Source organism: Siphateles boraxobius, unplaced genomic scaffold (assembly GCF_051911475.1).
Source record: "Siphateles boraxobius isolate OS27281-9 unplaced genomic scaffold, OSU_SipBor_1 22, whole genome shotgun sequence".
In the NCBI taxonomy this organism is placed as follows: Eukaryota; Metazoa; Chordata; class Actinopteri; order Cypriniformes; family Leuciscidae; genus Siphateles; species Siphateles boraxobius.
This window is the reverse complement of record NW_027508833.1, coordinates 30,715,060-30,732,944: the sequence shown is the minus strand read 5'-3', so window position 1 is coordinate 30,732,944 and position 17,885 is coordinate 30,715,060. Positions and strand designations below refer to the sequence as shown.

General features: G+C 37.8%; 1 protein-coding gene across 3 annotated transcripts in view; it reads left to right on the top strand.

Moving 5' to 3' along the window:
* hhat (hedgehog acyltransferase) overlaps window positions 1-17,885 on the top strand; it is a 75,463-nt gene that overhangs the window by 9,548 nt on the left and 48,030 nt on the right. For 2 of the 3 annotated variants that reach the window (XR_013206679.1, XM_077239641.1), the window contains exons 8-9: window positions 1,218-1,368; window positions 8,965-9,000. Coding sequence is in view for 2 of the 3 variants with exons in the window: in XM_077239641.1 (XP_077095756.1) it covers window positions 1,218-1,368; window positions 8,965-9,000 (187 nt within the window). In the remaining variant the exon portion in view is untranslated. The remainder of the gene's footprint in view (window positions 1-1,217; window positions 1,369-8,964; window positions 9,001-17,885) is intronic. The other variant, XM_077239642.1, reaches the window with a different exon arrangement.

Here is a 17,885-nt window from a genome sequence, read left to right as displayed (position 1 = left end):
AATTTCTTTGAAAAATAAAAAATCTTACTGACATAAAATGTGTGACTGGTTGTGAATGCCTAACCGCCCTTTTCAAATTTGATGGCTCCTTGACACCTATTGTCTTATAGCAGGAGTGTCCAAACCTGCTCCCGGAGGAACACTGTCCTGCAAAGATTAGCTCCAACCCCAATTAAACACACATGAACCAGCTTATCAAGGTCCCACTAAGCATACTAGAAACGTCCAGGAAGGTGTGTTGAAGCAATTTGGAGCCAAACTCTACTGGACAGTTTGGATACCCCTGTCTTATAGGATAATAACAAAGTGTCGAAATCTCATGCAGTACGTCATCTGCAAATTATTGTGAGGCTTTGATATTTATTCATTTTCCGACATCATACTTTTGCGACATACTGTTATTTGCATAGTGTGCAGTGGGGAAATAGGCATAGAGTTTTTAAGCAAATTCTACAGTTTTCATCCAAATTATATATTTCAGAAATGATGCAGTCTGTCATTGTATATGGTGTTATTTTGGGTCTTAACTCTTAAAGTGTTTATTATATTATTATCGTGCACAGATGTTCGCAATGAAACACACACACCGAGTTTCAGCCTTGTGTGTACGCTCTCCATTGCAGCATCTTGATTCTGCACTTGCTGTCTATTGATCTGTGAAAGTTGCTGATTTGTGCTCCATGAACTTTGATTCATAAACACAGACTCTGCAAGAGAGAGCGGTCTGTGCAGCAACACACTGGAACATCGAGTCATTATCGCCTTTTTGTGCCTGTGTTTTGTACAGAAAGTGCTTGCAGAAATTCTGTCCTATTTTTTTTATTTATTTTTTTTTATACAAGCTTTTAGCTTTGTAGCAGTGGGATATGGGAAAAGACAGATGCTTTTCTCAGTTTTCCACTGACACACACAGAGACTGAAAAGTGAATAGGGAGATATGACTAGAAAGGATGATAGAACTAAAATAGGAAACGGTTCAAAATAAAACTGAAATCTGATTAAAATCGTTAAATCTCTGGTTCTTCTCATCCAGAATGGGATGAAGGGCCGAAATGAGCTTCACATACACTGCATGGCCATAAGTACTGTATGTTGGGCACCTGATGTGGCTGAACCCTGTCAGTTCAGATGTTTAAAGGGCACATGTCTGTGTGAGATCAAGCACATAGCTTCTTTACTGTTTTATGTCATGTAACCGCTCTCTTTTTCACCTGCAGGTGGTTTGGCTCTCGCGTTAGTGCAATTTTTTTACGTGAAGTATCTGGTCTTATTTGGAGCGGTGTCTCTGCTCGTCAGGTTGGACGGACTGGAGCCGCCCACGTTACCACGGTGTGTCAGCATCATGTACAGCTTCACTGGGATGTGGAGGTAAATATACACACTTCTGTGTTCTGTCAAACTTCAAAAGCTCTGACCTTTGACTTCTAAGCCACTGTGTCCTCTATAGCTGGAATGATTTGAGGTGTTTTAAATGTCATCTGCAGTACATCTGTGAAACAGCAGGGGTCAGAGCTGCGCTGCAGTTGCTTTAATTGATTTAAGCCGTGATATGATTGGAACAGGTTTAAGACTCACTTAGACCATCTAGAAGTACATTACAGGAGCGTAACAAGATTCATGCTTTCTGTTTAATGTCACAAACATCTTACCTCTATCGTATGGGAGTGAGTGTTGGGCTTCTCTGATGGAGTTTAGCGCTCTGACATCTTGTTAGACGATGTAGAACAGGCTCTTTTATAAATCCATAGTAAACAATAGGACTATGGATGTACCATGCCCTTGTTTCATGTAAATACCATGAGATATACATAGTAATTATATAGTATATGAAAATGATAATCATTAAAGGAACATTCATGTCTCACACAAACACACACACACACACACACACACACACACAGGAATATCTATTGTAAAATTATTTAATGATTGTGATAAAATTGTTGTATTTTTTTTCTACAATAACTATTTGATAAAATATTATTACAATTTATACGAACAAGTTTTTTATTTTAATATATTTTCAAATGTAATCTATTCATGTGATGGCAAAGCTTAATATTCAGTATCATTATTCCAGTCTTCAATGCCACATGATCCTTATTATTAATTATGAATAAAATTATTAAATTCTTTACAAAAATCTTACTGACTTATTTGTAATGATGATACGAAAAAAAATAAACATAATGACGAAGGTTCTGAAAGTCTGGAGTTAATCAATTTATCATTATTTTACAGTAGTAAAAACAACACCTAACTGTAACTTTACAAACTATATTCACCATGATATTTTTTTTGTATTTATCTGCTTCGCTTCATAATGCAAGCAGTTTTCAGTTATTTTTCTTAACCCAGCGGATAATTGTCACTCACCGTTGCGTGGAGAGAGTGACTCTATCATCTGTATCCTGTGTGTAATTGTGCATGTTTTGACTGTATCAGTAGATCTGCAGTCCAGACAGCTGCTGAAGCTCTGCGAGCCGGAAAGGTTAAGCACTAGTGTGTGTCTCTGAGTGGTGTTGAAGGTGATGGAGTTTAGAGTGTGATAAATGAGAGCTGTAGGAAACAGATGTATGCTGAAGACTTTAGCAGGACCTGCTGTAAGACCCCGTCTGGCTTCAATCCCGCACGGAGCAACAGAGCTCAGCTCCTCTGAACCTGACAGAGCGCGCACACACACAACTTTTTCTAACAGCTCAGCATAGCCTCAACACACTCACACACACTGATGCTTCAAAATCAAACTCACATGCTCCTCTCCATGTTTAATGGCTTAGAACCGCCGGAGGCAACATACCACATGGAGACGGTACCCCATACTCCAGGACAGAAAAGTCTCTTATTACAGTGCAAATGTCATTCAGGGAGCGAACGAGATTGAGAACAACAGAGAGAGAAAGAGAGGCTAAGACCGTGCTCTTGACTGCAGTTAAATCTGGAGATTGTGTGTGTGTGTGTGTGTGTGTGTGTGTGTGTGTGTGTGTGTGTGTGTGTGTGTGTGTGTGAGAGTATTGCTGTGTGTGCATGTGTGTGATTGAGTACGGTCGGTTGCTATCATGGACTGGGTTTACGGCGGTTGAAAGGTTTATGGGTTGCTGTAAAAAACACACACATTTTGCTGACTCCTGCTGATAGCTATCTGATCACTCAATGGATCTATTGTTTTTATGGGTCAATGACACAAGGCTCTTTATTCCGGATCTATTAATTTATTTAAAAATTTGACATTAAATCAATTTAATCTATTTGTTTTCTTAAATGCATTTTACTGGTCTTATTTTGAACACTTCATCTATGCGATTTTTTTTTTCTCTTATAAAATTTGTAAGGTTCTGTTAACCCTAAACCAAGATATATAGTTAATTCAATTGAAATCCGGTCAACAGTTGATGGATAAAATCAAGTACCGCCATGCTTTTTTCATGTTCGATCGCCCTTTTTCGGGAAATGTCTCAATATAGTAGTAAAGATCGTTTCAGTTTCCATTCATGCTGACTTTAAAATGCAGTTCATACATAGAACTTCACACCTCTGTTATGTTTATAATTTCTGAATTTAAATGTATTTTTATGTTTTTTTGAGGGGGGAAGACATAAAGTAGAAAATGTCAATTATACAATTGTCTTGATATCATAGTAAAGAAAAAAGCCTCATTAAAATAATTGATTAATTATGTGCATAATTGCAATTAATATGTTTTTACATGACATTTTTAGAAATATTTTTTATTAGTTCACCCAAAAATGAAAGTTCTGTCATCATTTTACTCACCCTCATGTCTTTCCAAACCAGTAAACTTTCGTTCATCTTTGGATCACAAATTAAAGGGTCACTCCACCCATTTGCATTAAGATTTCCATTGTTAGAAATCCAGTCATACTATTGAATGGTCGTGCAACACTCTTTCATTTTCCCCTGCGACAAGAGAAATCCTCTATTTACCTTTTTCACTTCCTCTTACAATGACGCAAAAATCGTCATTTTACGTCATTGTAGGAGGAAGTGGAAAGCTTCGTTCACACTACACGTGACCAAGCGACACGATACCATTCATTTTCAATGGTGAACGGGCGACTTCCGGCGACATGCGCGGTCGCAACCGTTGGCTACCGGATGGGGCGTGTCGGGCGACGCGACAAAGTTGAGATCTGTTTAACTTTATGCAAATTAAGAGCGACTTTCGGAAGCGACAACCAATAGGAGCGGAGCGCGCATGATCCTTCTCCACATCATTGGATGTCATTCATAAAGGCAACCAGTAGTGGGAACGCCCACTACCGACCTCATCGCCAGCCACTTGCGACATGCAGCGACAAAGTTGCTTGTAGTGTGAACGGGGCTTAAAAGGGGGGGATTTCTGTGAAGACTACAAGCACTAGTTCCCGCCCTTTCAAACCCGCCCATAGTGGGTTGGACCTAATGCACTAACAGACCTATCAGATCAGTGCCAGTGCGTTTGATTTCACCGGGAGAAACTTTTTGAAAATATGGACGAAGGTACTGAATACGCAGACGGATGCATTATGGAGGATCTGGATTTTGACAAAGTTATGGTAGAAACGGATGTTCGTGGCTACCTTCATGAGCCACAGTATAGCGACGAGCAGCTGAGGGCTATGGAGGAACCGGAGGCGGCTGAAGCTGCTGCAACCACAGCCGATGCAGACGATCTGCCTGCCGCGGACGAGGAGCCCGTAATGGCTCGAGCTGGGGGCAGATTGGTGGTGCCTGTGCTCTCACTGTGCGCCAATGGACACAGAACAAGAGTCTGTCTGCTGCCGAGAATTCCAGCGATGCTACGTAATCGGAGGATGACATGGACGTGTGTGTTGTTGCTCACCTGAGTTTCGCACCCCATATGGATAGCGGCGTCCTGGAGACCTACTTTAGAATACCCAAGTTCAACTGGCAACTTCAGCCAAAGCCTACAGGGTCAAATGGTCGTCTTTCTGTAAAGTACGTTTATTTTCATTTTGTTAACACGCTAACCTGGCAGGTTCATTGCACAAATATCTTGCAGTTAAGCTAGCTACTGTAGTGGGAGTGGTCTGCGGAGCTGAGCATTGCAATGCACTATGGGGATTGTTGTCTACAATCCACAAGCACTAAAAAGTCATTTTCTGCCTTTTATCCTGATCTCTGTTCTATTCATCAGCTCACCTGTAGTTTAGTGGGATCATGAGGAAAACTCTGAGCTGTGGGAAGTGTTTACACAATGTTCCATCAGGTCAGCTTTGCCTGATGATTTCTGAAGTATACAGAAGCTCAATCTGAAGGATACAGCAGAATATTGAGTGAATCTGTTCCAATGTGTATCTCACTTGCAGCTTCATGAATCGCCATCTGACTCTCAGAGCTCATGAATGACATGAGATTCCAGCTCTGTATGTCCACTGCATCTGTTTTTATAGCTCCGTTTATGTGCCACACGCATCTATAGAGTAAAATTGGGATTTCTTTCTTAGAGAGGCTTTTCTACTGTGCCGTTTTTGGCCTGAAGTGTGCAAACAGGCTGTAGTGTAATGTAGTGATTCCTAGGCAGGGAATTTAGATCTTTAGCTTTATTAAACCTATAAAATAGAAGAAAAATTGGATAACTAATTGTAAAAACTTTTATATTTCCTTTTTTAAGATGAGAAAATAAATTGTATATTTGTGTTGACTTCTAGCAGAACTTTTACTCCTTGTAGTATTTATGTAATTTTAAGAATGATTTAGTGATAATAACAAAGGACATAATTAGATTAAATATCTCTGGTTTATTGTTCGTAAAGGCCTGCTTGAGCCTAGTGTCGCGTAGCCAGACCTTCAGATTGACTTTGTCCAGCTTTCATTGGCCAAGGACCGCCCAGACGCCATCTGACTGACATGAAAGCAACCAATCACAGTTCGTTTTGTTCCTCGTCATGTTTAGGGACGTGAAAATGTAACGTCGTTGTCCCTACAAAAACAGACGGGTGTATACAGTCAATTTCTTGGATGTATTTTAAAGAGTCTATGCCACATGTAAACACAACTGCTTGCTTATTCCATGAGGAGGTTTGGCTTCATGACAGCGTTGTTTCCAGGCAGACCATTAAAGAACGTGACATGCATGTCTGCCGCAAACCCTGTAGAATTCAACCAATCAGATGACGACTTCGAAACAGTGTTTCCAATTTTATGTGCCATGTGTACTAGACGTTCAGACAACGGTTTGTTGGCGTGACGTCTGAGGCTGAGACTAGCCCAAACCGATCGTTATAAAATTCGGACAAAAGTTTCATTGTTTTGGATGAATTATCTCTTTAAGTATGTACAACAGGACAACAAATGCATTGGACAAACATAGTGTGTTTCTGGGCTTAAACAGTAGAGACATGCACAACTGCATGTCTCCACATAATGGTTTATTAATATAGAGTGGAATTACTTCTGCTTCATTTGCTCTCCTGGACTTCCCAGATGACTTTATTTCCCTAGAGCTGATGCACATTTCATCAATATTTGCTAATGAATGCTGGGAAGAGCTGGAATGAATCAAATGGTCCTGGACAATCTGATTTAGGAGTCATTATGCACCGTAGACCCCAGACCCAATCCATCTCTCTCCAGACACTCTCTCACTTTTGTTTTGTCTCAGTTTCTCCAGATGGATATTTTTTGTGGCACAGAAGTTTTTGATAGTTTCTGTCGGCTCATGAAAACTTCATGTCAGGGCTTTCTGACGTGTTAGCGACCATCTGCTTGCATGTGACTGTTTCTCCTCATCCAGGCCTGTTTTTTTTTTTTTTAGAAGCCTAGCAGCACCAACTCTTTACTACTGTCTCTGGGGTCTGGGTTTATTTGGACTCAATAAGTGACAGACTGAACTACATTTGAAAGCCTTATGGCCAGAAAACCGTCTGTTGGTGTCAAATTCCAATTGTCTTTCCTCTAATTGGATGAGATGATGGTTTCTCTAGAGAAATCCATATCATTGTCCAATTCCTCGTCCATTTAAAGCTTAATCAATTTTTTACTGTGAATTTTAAAATTATTCACCCGTGCTTACTAGTAGATTTACTAAGGGATGAACTTTGGATAGATGGATGACTAGACGTAAAGTGAGTATAACAATAAGAGAACCTGTGGCTATAGTGATGACTTGAGGATGTATGTTCACACCTGCTCAGAGGAACAGGTGGAAGAGAAAGTCCTGCAGAGAAACAAATTGAGAGTTACAAAGGGCCAAATCGATATTTTGGCTGTCATGATGGTTTGATACAAACTATATGTCAAAGAGCGAAAGAGAAACCCTGTGTGATCATTGAAACAAGAAAGAGCAATGAACAAGAAAGAACAATGCGGCTTTATATTGTTTATTAGAAGCATACAGTGTTGGATAAAGTTGAGATGCAATCCTGTTAGATTTATAGTTTCTAAAAACCAGGCTATTTTTGGTGAACTATATTTATTTCAATAAAAGATAAATAAATAAATCACATTTAACTAAAATTAATTTATGTATTAAAGCCCTGGAATAGTCTTTCACAGACAGGGCATTAAATTGTACACATGGGGTACTTTTTATCCTGGTGTGCACCAAACCCATTTAGCGTGTTTGCTGCCAAAAAGCTATATATATATTTTTATATGTTTCATCTGACCGCAGAACCCTGTGCCATTTGAAATTCCAGTCGTGCCTGACAGCTGAATTTGCTGGAGTTTGTTTTTGGAAGAGTGAGGAGGATTTTTCTTGAAACACTCCCAAACAACATGTGCTGATGTAGGGGTTGCATTAAGACAATAGACACACGTCCTCTTCCTGGCAGATTCGTAACATCTTTAGTTGATTGGAACTTCTTAATTATTGTCCTGATGGTCAAAATTGGAATTTTCAAATCTTTAGCTGTTTTCTTACAGCCACTTTCTATTTTGTGTTGCTCAACAATCTTTTGATCCACATCAGAACTAGGCTATATTCTTTGGTTTTACTCATTGTGATGGATGATTAAGGGAATTTGGCCGTTGTTTCCTCATATTTAAACTCCTGTGAAACAAGAAGTCATAGCTAGACAATTTCATGTTCCTAGTCACCCTGGTGTGCTAAAAAAAGGTAAATATTAATAAGAATATACTTCAGAGATATTTTACTCGTAAAAAATTCTAGGGGTGCCAATAATTGTGGCCAACGTGTTTTGGAAAAAAACATTACTTTCATGATGTGATTTCCCCCCCCCCCCACTTTCCATTATTTTTAGAAGAACAAATTGTTTTACTAGCCTTGTGAAGTAAATGTATTTATTTATTTTTGTGATTTCTATTTGTTTTTTACTTTATTTAAAATTATATTATTATTTATTTTTATTTATTTATGTTTTTAATATTTTATTTATTTATTTATTTAGTTATATATAAAAAAAGAGCCATACCTAGTGAACAAAATGTAATATAGATTTTGGGATAATTATTTTTTTTTGACTCCCCCTAGCATCCACCTCAGCAACTAGATAGCAACTCACTAAAACCAATTGGAACACTTTAGCAACCACCTGACCAGTGAAACACTAGCATTGTGGTGGCAAATTTTGCATGCTGGCAAAAATAAGTATAGTTTCATATGACTGCATGAATATTAGTTCTCTCTCCCAGATCAATTTTGTGTGTCCTAGACCTGCCACAAAACCCAGTCTCAGGCTACAGCTCAACTTGTCAAACAGCAAAACTGTTCAGGGATCAGCCGCTTTGAGAAAATGTCTCCCGGTACTACAACCGTTTCAGCAAATGCCAGCATTTGCCCTAGAGATTCATTAAAAATGTTTCTTCAAGCATCTCATTTATGCAGATTCTCTTCTCTTTTTTTTTGTCTGTTCTGGATGTTGACTGATTAAACACATGTTTGTGTTGTGTCATGTTCTACAGAAGTGCGTGTGTTGTTTCCTCAAACCATCTGTGTTTTAACCCCTCAGCTCACTCGTTACTGTCCTTTTTGCTTTTCAGACACTTTGACGTGGGACTTTACAAATGGCTCATCAGGTACGATTCCTCAGTTTCCTCTTATTTTGAGTGGGTGTGCGAGAGAGAGATATTTTGTACTGCTATGCACATGGTTTTCTCTTGTTGCAAATTGGAAAACACATGATTAATAATCATAATCAAAAATTACACGTTTCGGATACATCACGTTGGCATAATAAACGAACATTCTTGCATCTACTTCCCTTTGTTCTTGCTAGATTCATATCTATTTTTCGGCTCTCACTTTCTCATTTTAATTTTTAGTAAATTTACTGAAACATAATACACAAATGAGACCTTTTATGAGGTTCATATTTAGCAGCAACATCCCTTTTTTAACAGCAAAATCATTTAAGCTGGAACATTAGCATACTTACTAGTTGAAGATAAATACAAAATTAAGCAATTATCCATCAAAAAGAATAATGTTGCTGTTGTTGCGTTGTTAAATGTACTTTAAGCCATTAAAGTACTTTAAGCCATTAAAGTACAGTATCCTTTTGCACTTATGATATGTGACAATGTGATCTGCAGATTTAGTGCAGTTGGAAAGACTGATAAATATAATAGCCCTGTTAAGAATATAATTTCACCAAATTACTCATTTATATTTAAATATACATGCAAATCAGTTAATTACATATTTTGGCTCAAAATGATCCAATTTTATGCAGATGAGCTTCATAATATACTCTTTTCCACATACTTAAGCCATCGCTGTTCCTGCAAACTGGCAGCCTATAATGAACAGTTTATATTACAGCAAAACACAATGGATAAATTGGGCACTGGTCATGATTGATCACCCAAGAGTCCAGAAACACGGCTCAGCTCAGTCTCTCTCGCAGCTGAGAATGTCCTGCTGTTTAATTGCAATTTTTTTGTAAAAAAGTAGTTATCATTTTATGCCAAAGACCACTTGCCTTTTCTGTGATTTGGTTTAGACTCTGATAGGCAGAATATTATGAATATTACCCGTTTGATGTTGCCTTTTCCATGCTGTGCTAAAATATTTTTTAGATTTGTTGTGGTATTTGAAATGTAGTTGCTAAATGCTTCCAGAAATACCTGATGTCTCAGAATATCAGAGTCTCTGGTAATTCCTTAGTTACAGACATTATAAACAGCTGTTTATCTGTAAAAATGTTGTAATGTCTGTTGAATAGGAATAGAAAGTTCACCTCTGATTGTTATTATAAATATTATAAATGGCATTTGACATGCTGCTACATTATATGCTGTTAGTGGGTAATGTTCGTGATGAAGCGATTTCTGATATTAGGGTGTATTTTATGTGTTTTATAAGTTTTTGTACTGTATAAGTGTAGACTCGGAATTAAGCCTTTCACCGTTATTATTTGATTCACGGGACCGGACACCAGTTATCTTGCCAAGAAAAATCTTTATTCTTATATGTCAGGAGAGAAACTTGAGAAGATGTTATATTCATGCCAGGTCTATGCGTTTCTGTGTTTCTCTGTGTTTCTCTGCTGTAGTACAGTAACGATTGAGCTTTATACACAACTAAGCGACTTTCAACTTCCTTGTAAGGTAGAAAAACATTTTGCTTATGTTTAAGAATGGAATGTATACCTAATGCACATGGTACAATCCACTTTCCACATTAAGAAACTATTTCTCAGTGCATACAAATGGTACATTTGCATCAGTTGAAACGTTCCTTTTCTTGCAAAGAGCATACCAACTGTACACATTTGAAGTATCATCATCATTGGAACTCTTTGCTATGTGAACATTGCATTTTACTCATACCTTTAAGTAGAATACACAATCCTCCCAGCTACCCTCCTTGTGTCTAAAATATGTTCCTTAAACACATGTCCATGCAATCTATAGTCTACTCATGCATTTTAAACTTCATAAGATAATACAACTGATTATGAATACTAAATAAAGAATAATAATACAGATACACAATATTAAATAATGAAATTATATTCAAAGATGAAAATTCAGTCTTCAATAAGCCTCTATTTCTTTAGTTAGCATGAGTGGTCACTTTCCTGGACAGACGAAAGTCAGACAAATAATTCTCCAGAGCAGCTGGACAGATGTTTTCAAGCGCGCCACTTTTGCTTTAATGATAATTTTCTTTGTGTATAAATACTCTCAGGGACTAGAATAGGTTGGAAACCCTATTGGAATATTTCAACCCTTAAAAAAAACCTCTTCAGGTCCTGGTGTAACCTTGTATGCTCAGCTGTTGCATTTCCTGACAGTTATTCATATTCTAATGCCATTCAGCTGTATGGAGAGATCATTGTGGAGGTTTTGGAGAGAGGGCCCAGGTTTTTGTGCTGGGTTTGGTATTGTCAGTCTTTGGCAGGGCTGCGATCTCCACAGACAAAAGATGTTTGATCAGGGTTGTATTAGCATGTATTTAGCGCGAAGAGCATCTTATTCTGTCCCATATTGGACATATGCCAGTCTGTCTGAATATGTACATTGGAAATTAATATTAAATGTGATGCTGCTTGGGCCAATAACACAGACCCAGAAGTCCAAAAATTATTTCTTATTTTATTTGAGAACTTCAGGGCAAGTGACAAGACAAATGTCCTGTCCTGCTGTAAATGATGTTTATGAAGCTTCTTACAGAAGAAGGGAAATCCAAAAGAACGAGTAAAGGCTGTATCAGTCCGAGACCACAACCCACAGCAAATCTTCACGCACTATGCATCACAGATCCATTAAAGGGATGCATGATATATCCGATTCCATACTATATAGGTTATTTACTATATCAATTCAGTTTTATTTTTTCTCAAAATCTGCCTTTTCCGATGACTTGATTTAAATTGTAATAATAAAAAAGATGTCCATGTGTTTTCCGTCATCATAGGGCCCTAGTTATTTATCTGTTTATTCATACACATGCAGTCCTGGTTCCAAGAAAAAGAAGAAAAAAATGGGCCAATCCCATTGACTAAACAAAATGACTAAGTACTAAGTAAACTATCTAAACCACAAATCATTGGTCAGGAAATCAGCACAATTTATGCAAATGCAATAATGCATGAGAAGTTGTGTGTGGAATGATGAATCACAATAAATATAATAATAAATGCATCTCTAGCACAGTGAAGCATGGAGGAAGAGATGTCATTGTGCTGCTGGTATTGGTGAACTGATTCACTGTGAAAAGTAATTTAATGCTTTAAAGTACAGGAGAATATTGTAGGATGGCTTGCTTCCCACAAATGAGAAGTTATCTAAAGAGAAATGATCAAATGTTGTTTTTCAATAAGACAATGGTCCTGCCAAACTCGCAAAGACAACCAAGACGTGGCTTGATAAGTCCATCAGACTCATGTTTTGGACTGGTCAGAGTCCAGATTTGAACCAGATTGTTAATATTTGGTCCCACATTAAACACTTTTCAACTACTCATGAACTGTTTGACAACACTGACTCTTCTTCCTGTAAAAAGCTGTCTGCAAGCTGGGGAACGCTATATTCTGTGCCAAGTTACTTTATCTACAGTATTTGTGTAATTATTGCTAATTTTCCTGACCAGTGATTTATGAATAAAATGATTAAGACCATTAATAGACCACTAAATATTTTGCTATTTTTGGCTTGGCTCTTAATCACCCCCCACTACCATAACATAAAATAATGATTTCCTTATGTATTAAGCAGACTTTTAATAATAAATATTTTGCAACCCACAATACATGTTCACAATAAATTATTCTTCAATACTGTTAAATATGATGGAGGTTGCGAGGGTTTAATTTACTGATTTGAAGATCAACTCGACCTTTTGAGTGTTTGAATCCCCTTTGCCTTGTATCAGTTTAAGTTTAGTTTCCACAGCCCCCCAAATGGGAAGTGTCCCATTGTTCCCTGAATGCCACTTTTATACTTTTCAAGTTTGAAGCATGGTCAGTATTTGAGAATGATTAATTATCCCTTCATTGCGAACAGAAAATCAAAAACGTCTCTTTCTGAGTGTATCTTTTCCATATATCTCTCTCTCTCTCTCTCTCTCTCTCTCTCTCTCTCTCTCTCTCTCTCTCTCTCTCTCTCTCTCTCTCTCTCTCTCTCTCTCTCTCTCTCTCTCTCTCTCTCTCTGCTAAAATGTGTAGTTGATTGCATTGTGGCAGAGAGAGCTGATCTGCATAATTGGAGTGTGAATGTGGGCTGTGTATGTGTGTGCGAGCGAGTGTTGCGAAGTGCTTTTAGAGGGATCGTAATGTGCTTTTAAATGTGCAGTAATTGTGAAGAGCTGAGTTTTGGAGTGAGGAGATGTGGGAGAGGATCTTGTGACTCACTGTTGATCTTAAAGCATCCACAGACACATGCCGCGCACCCCTCCTGTCGCACTATTGTCTGCTTGAACGCCTCGCTTTTAGCCTGTTGAGTGTCATCTCCTGTCTATTGAAATGTGCTCACAACAATCAAATCAAAGACGCAGTTCATATGAGCTTATATAAGGGCGAGAGAAGGCTGAGATTATACTGCGGTGGCCACAGAGCCAGAACGAGACCTTATTGTTTCTGTTCATAATGAAAATGCGCCCATAAACACTTTTCTCAGCAGGGCAACGTCTACGCTTGGGCTTTACAAAGCAGCTTAACAAAAGAAACAGAAACAGAATGCAATATCCACTGGGATTGCGTGGTATACCTGGTCATGTACTGAAAAAGTACCATGGTACCAAAAATGTACCATGTTACTATATCATCATTTTGCAGATTTCATTACCTTACCTGGACAATAATGTGTTCAGTTCAGGACGTGTGATATGAAGGTAATGTGATTGATTAAGTGGGTGTTTAAGTGCATTTTGCAATTCATTTGTAAATCAAGTTAAATCAAGTGGGATGTTTAACAAAAGATTATTTTTCACGTTTTTTTGTGGCAGAACACAATTATTACCAAAGCTCTGTATGTTTGAAATATAATATTCATGTAGAAATAATAAAGGGAAGCCTATCAGACAACAATTGAAAAGCATGTTTCTTGTGTGTAAGAAAAGTTGTTATTATTATGAATTATTATTATTATCCAATGTGTATTGATGCAATCAGTGAAACAGAATATCAATAAACAGTATATAGTATGTGTGTGTATATAGTGTATATATATATATATATATATATATATATATATATATATATATATATATATATATATATATATATCCCAAGTTTCATCAGTTACTCAAGGCTGTTTAGGTGTTGTCCAAGGTATCTATTTAGTCAAGATACCGAGGACCAGAAGCTGGTATCGCACCAAAGCCAAATGTTTGGTATCAATCCAACCCTACTGACCAGTCTAATCAGTTGTCATGATGTCCAAACTTTCTTTAGAATATTATATTATTGTTATTTGAAGATTCTTACCTTTAGATACGCGTCTCTTCGGAGTTTTTGAGCTCTTAGATAAAGAGAGTGATGTGTTCTCTGTGTTATCCTGCTCTGAGAGGATAAGATTAGTGGAATTGTGGGAATTTCACTGTCAGATGAACAGAAGTTGAAAATGAAGCTGGGTGGTTGCATCTCATCGACTACCACAATGCAGTTACTTCACAAAGTTATTAAATGAAAAATGAAAGAGAGTAGAGTATACTTTATTGTCCTTTTTCAGGAAATTTGTCTTGGACTCAAAGCTGCAGTAGTACACAACATGCACACATGTACAACACGCGACAACAACGTTAAAGGGGAAGAAATAATTATTAAAACATTAAAAACAATTCATAACAATGACTACATTGACAACTTATTTAAAATATTACTAGATACGGGTATAAATTGTTTTGCTCTTACAAAGTGGGACGCTATAATCCTTCCCTGATGGCAGAAGTTGTTACATTGGAAATAAAACATGGCTTGATTCACTCACTATTTGCTGTGCATATTTAAAGGTGACACATTATGCCCCTTTTCACAAGATGTAATATAAATCTATCGTGTCCCCAGAATGTGTCTGTGCAATTTCAGCTCAAAATACCCCCCAGATTATTTATTATAGCTTGTCAGATTTGCCTCTTTTTGGGTGTTAGCAAAAACAGCTGTTTTTTTTGTGTCCCTTTAAATGCAAATGACCTGCTCCCCGTCCCGTTCAGAAGACGGCCGATCCTTTACACGAGAGCTTAGTTTGGATAGAATAACAAAACGCGTGAATAATTTCACTCAGCTAAAATCTCAGAAATAAACAGTAGCTGAGTACAGCCTTACAGAGAGACTCAGGAAGAGGTTGCAACTTTTAGACTGCACCTGGACGTTTCTGAATGGTTAGTGGATACATTTATCTAGTTGTTGTGGAGTTACATTGATTCATCTCATAGACATGTTTAACTCTTACACAAGTTGACACAGTTCCCTGAGGTCTTTATAAGACAGCTGTGACATTTTTTGGTCAAATAGTGTTCTGTGCTCATCTGTGCAGCCAACGACAGAACCGTTTTCATGCTTTGCTCGAACTTTTGCCATTGCTTTTTTTAATCTATGGTTAGAACTGGTTAGTGGTTACACTGTTGTCGCTTGCGAAAACCAAATGGCGGCGCCGTGGGTGGAAACTATTATAATAAGATCCCCTTCCTACCTCAGAGGGGGAGCGAAATCTGATAACTGACTAAATTTCAACTGACTTGGAGGTGTAAAGTTCAGGGGTCAGAAAGTTAAAGTCCTGCAATGTGTTTATTCCACCCATGAACTCAGCCAGCTGTTTTCACTAATTAGTTCTATCTCCTGGCTTAAAAACTGTGCTAATTAGCAAATCCAGGTGATTGGAACAAAATACTGCGGAGGACTTTTACTTTCTGAACCTGGACTTTACTAGCCTAGAAATCTAGACACTCCCTAGCGCAGCAAAATTTATTTTGCAGCCAGTGTAGTCTAGGAACTCTCCGTTGGCTTTCGAGCTGGAAAAACCAAACTCCATTCAGGCCAATCACATCGTGTATAGAGCTGGTGGGTGGGCTTATAATAATGACTGCATAGTTGTGACGGTTCCGCGTGAATTCCCTGCTACTTGAAAACAAAGAAGATGACCGCCGCTGCTGATGAACAGCGGTCTTTCGAATCGGCTTTGGCTGCGACTCTGGAGGACTTGGAGTTAAGCTTTTCTTTGAGAAAAGCACAAAGAACGGCACTTAAAAAAGGAAGATGTGTTCGGAGTTTTGCCGACCGCATACGGCAAAAGTTTAATATATCAACTTGCTCCGCTGGTGAGAAAACGCATGGGACTCACTCATACTCAACCGTTCGTTGCTCTGGTTGGTTGTAGTGCTATCCTATTGCGTGCAGAGGGAATTTGAAAGACAACCGTTTATCCCGCGCCTCGGATTGAGGCATGCCAATGGTGAGTTCCCAGACCTAACATCTTGATGTGGGTCTGGCTTACCAGGCTAGGACTTTATACCTCTGCTTGAAATCTAAAATTGTCATCACCTAATCTTTTTGGGTCCACTATCATTTCCTTACTTTTTACAGCATTTACAATAAGATGATTTACATTACACCACTGCACAAAATTATCAATTTCGTACTGATACTCTAATATGTCTCGGTCTTTTTCTAACAGACTTATATTACAGTGTCATCAGAGTATTTGATAATATAGTTATTCTTATTTCTACTCGAGCCATAATTTGTATATAGAGTGAACAGAATGGGAGAACATACGCAACCTTGAGGGGCACCAATACTACTAGATTTTACATCAGAAAGTGTATTATTTACTTTAACATATTGAGTACGATTGGTTAAGAAAGAAAAGAGCCAGCTAGAGGGTTACCATTCATCTTTACACGTTTACCCAGGAGTAACTATTAAAAGCTGAGCTAAAATCTACAAAAAGTAGTCGTGCATAAGCATTCGAGGTTTCTAAATGTTGAAGAGTGTTAAAGGCATCAACAGTCCCCCTGCCCTGCTTAAAAGCATGCAACTGAAATGGATCTAATAGTGTATTTACATTAAATTTCAATCTGGACACCACACATTTCTCCAGGCATTTCATGATTATAGATGTTATAGCAATTGGTCTAAAATCATTGTTGCCAACAGCACCAGATTTTTTAGGAACAGGTGTAATAATAGTCTTTTTCCATAACAAGGGGACCTTCATTGTCTAGTGAATGCTGGAAAATTGGACACCATGCTGGAGTTAACTCTACTGCACACTACTGCAAAAGATAAGCCGAAATACCATCTGGCCCAGTCGATTTCTTAGTGCAAATTTTCCGAAAAAGTGAAGTAACCTCTTGAGGGTCCACAAGTAATCTAGCTTCCGTTACTCATTCAACAGTTGGTAAAATCTCGTTACATTCTTTAACAGGATCATTACTATCAAACCGTATAAAAAAGTAATTGAACTTTTGAATTGAATTGAATTGAACTTATTTGCTTTCTTAAAATCATCAGTATTAACGAGATGTTGTTTTTTAGAAAGGGTTCTCAGAGTGTTCCACAGTTTTTTGTTGTTCATAGAGGAAAAGTTTTGTTCAATGTAGTCCTTTTTACGTTTTTGAACGTTTTATATTTGTTTGGTTTAATAATTAACATTACATTTGCGATTATGACTCTCACTCGGCTTGTGATTAGCATAAATTGCACGCAGCCACATCAAAACTGTTCACAAGCGTCTATGGTTTTGGTTTGACTTTGGCTGTCATTTGTTGAAGTAAATTTAAAAAATATAGTGTTGCGTTGTTTGTCCACTGAATGTGACCTTCTGATTCTCCTCCGTGGTCATATGGGAAAGTGAATATTTACAAAGACAACAATAAAACTTTAGTTAAATTTACACCTTTCCAACAAAAGAAATGGATGGACTTCTGTCATTTTGTTGTTTTATTTAGACAATTTCTACCATATGTGACCCTGGACCACAAAACCAGTCACAAGGGTCAATTTTTTTGAAATTGAGAT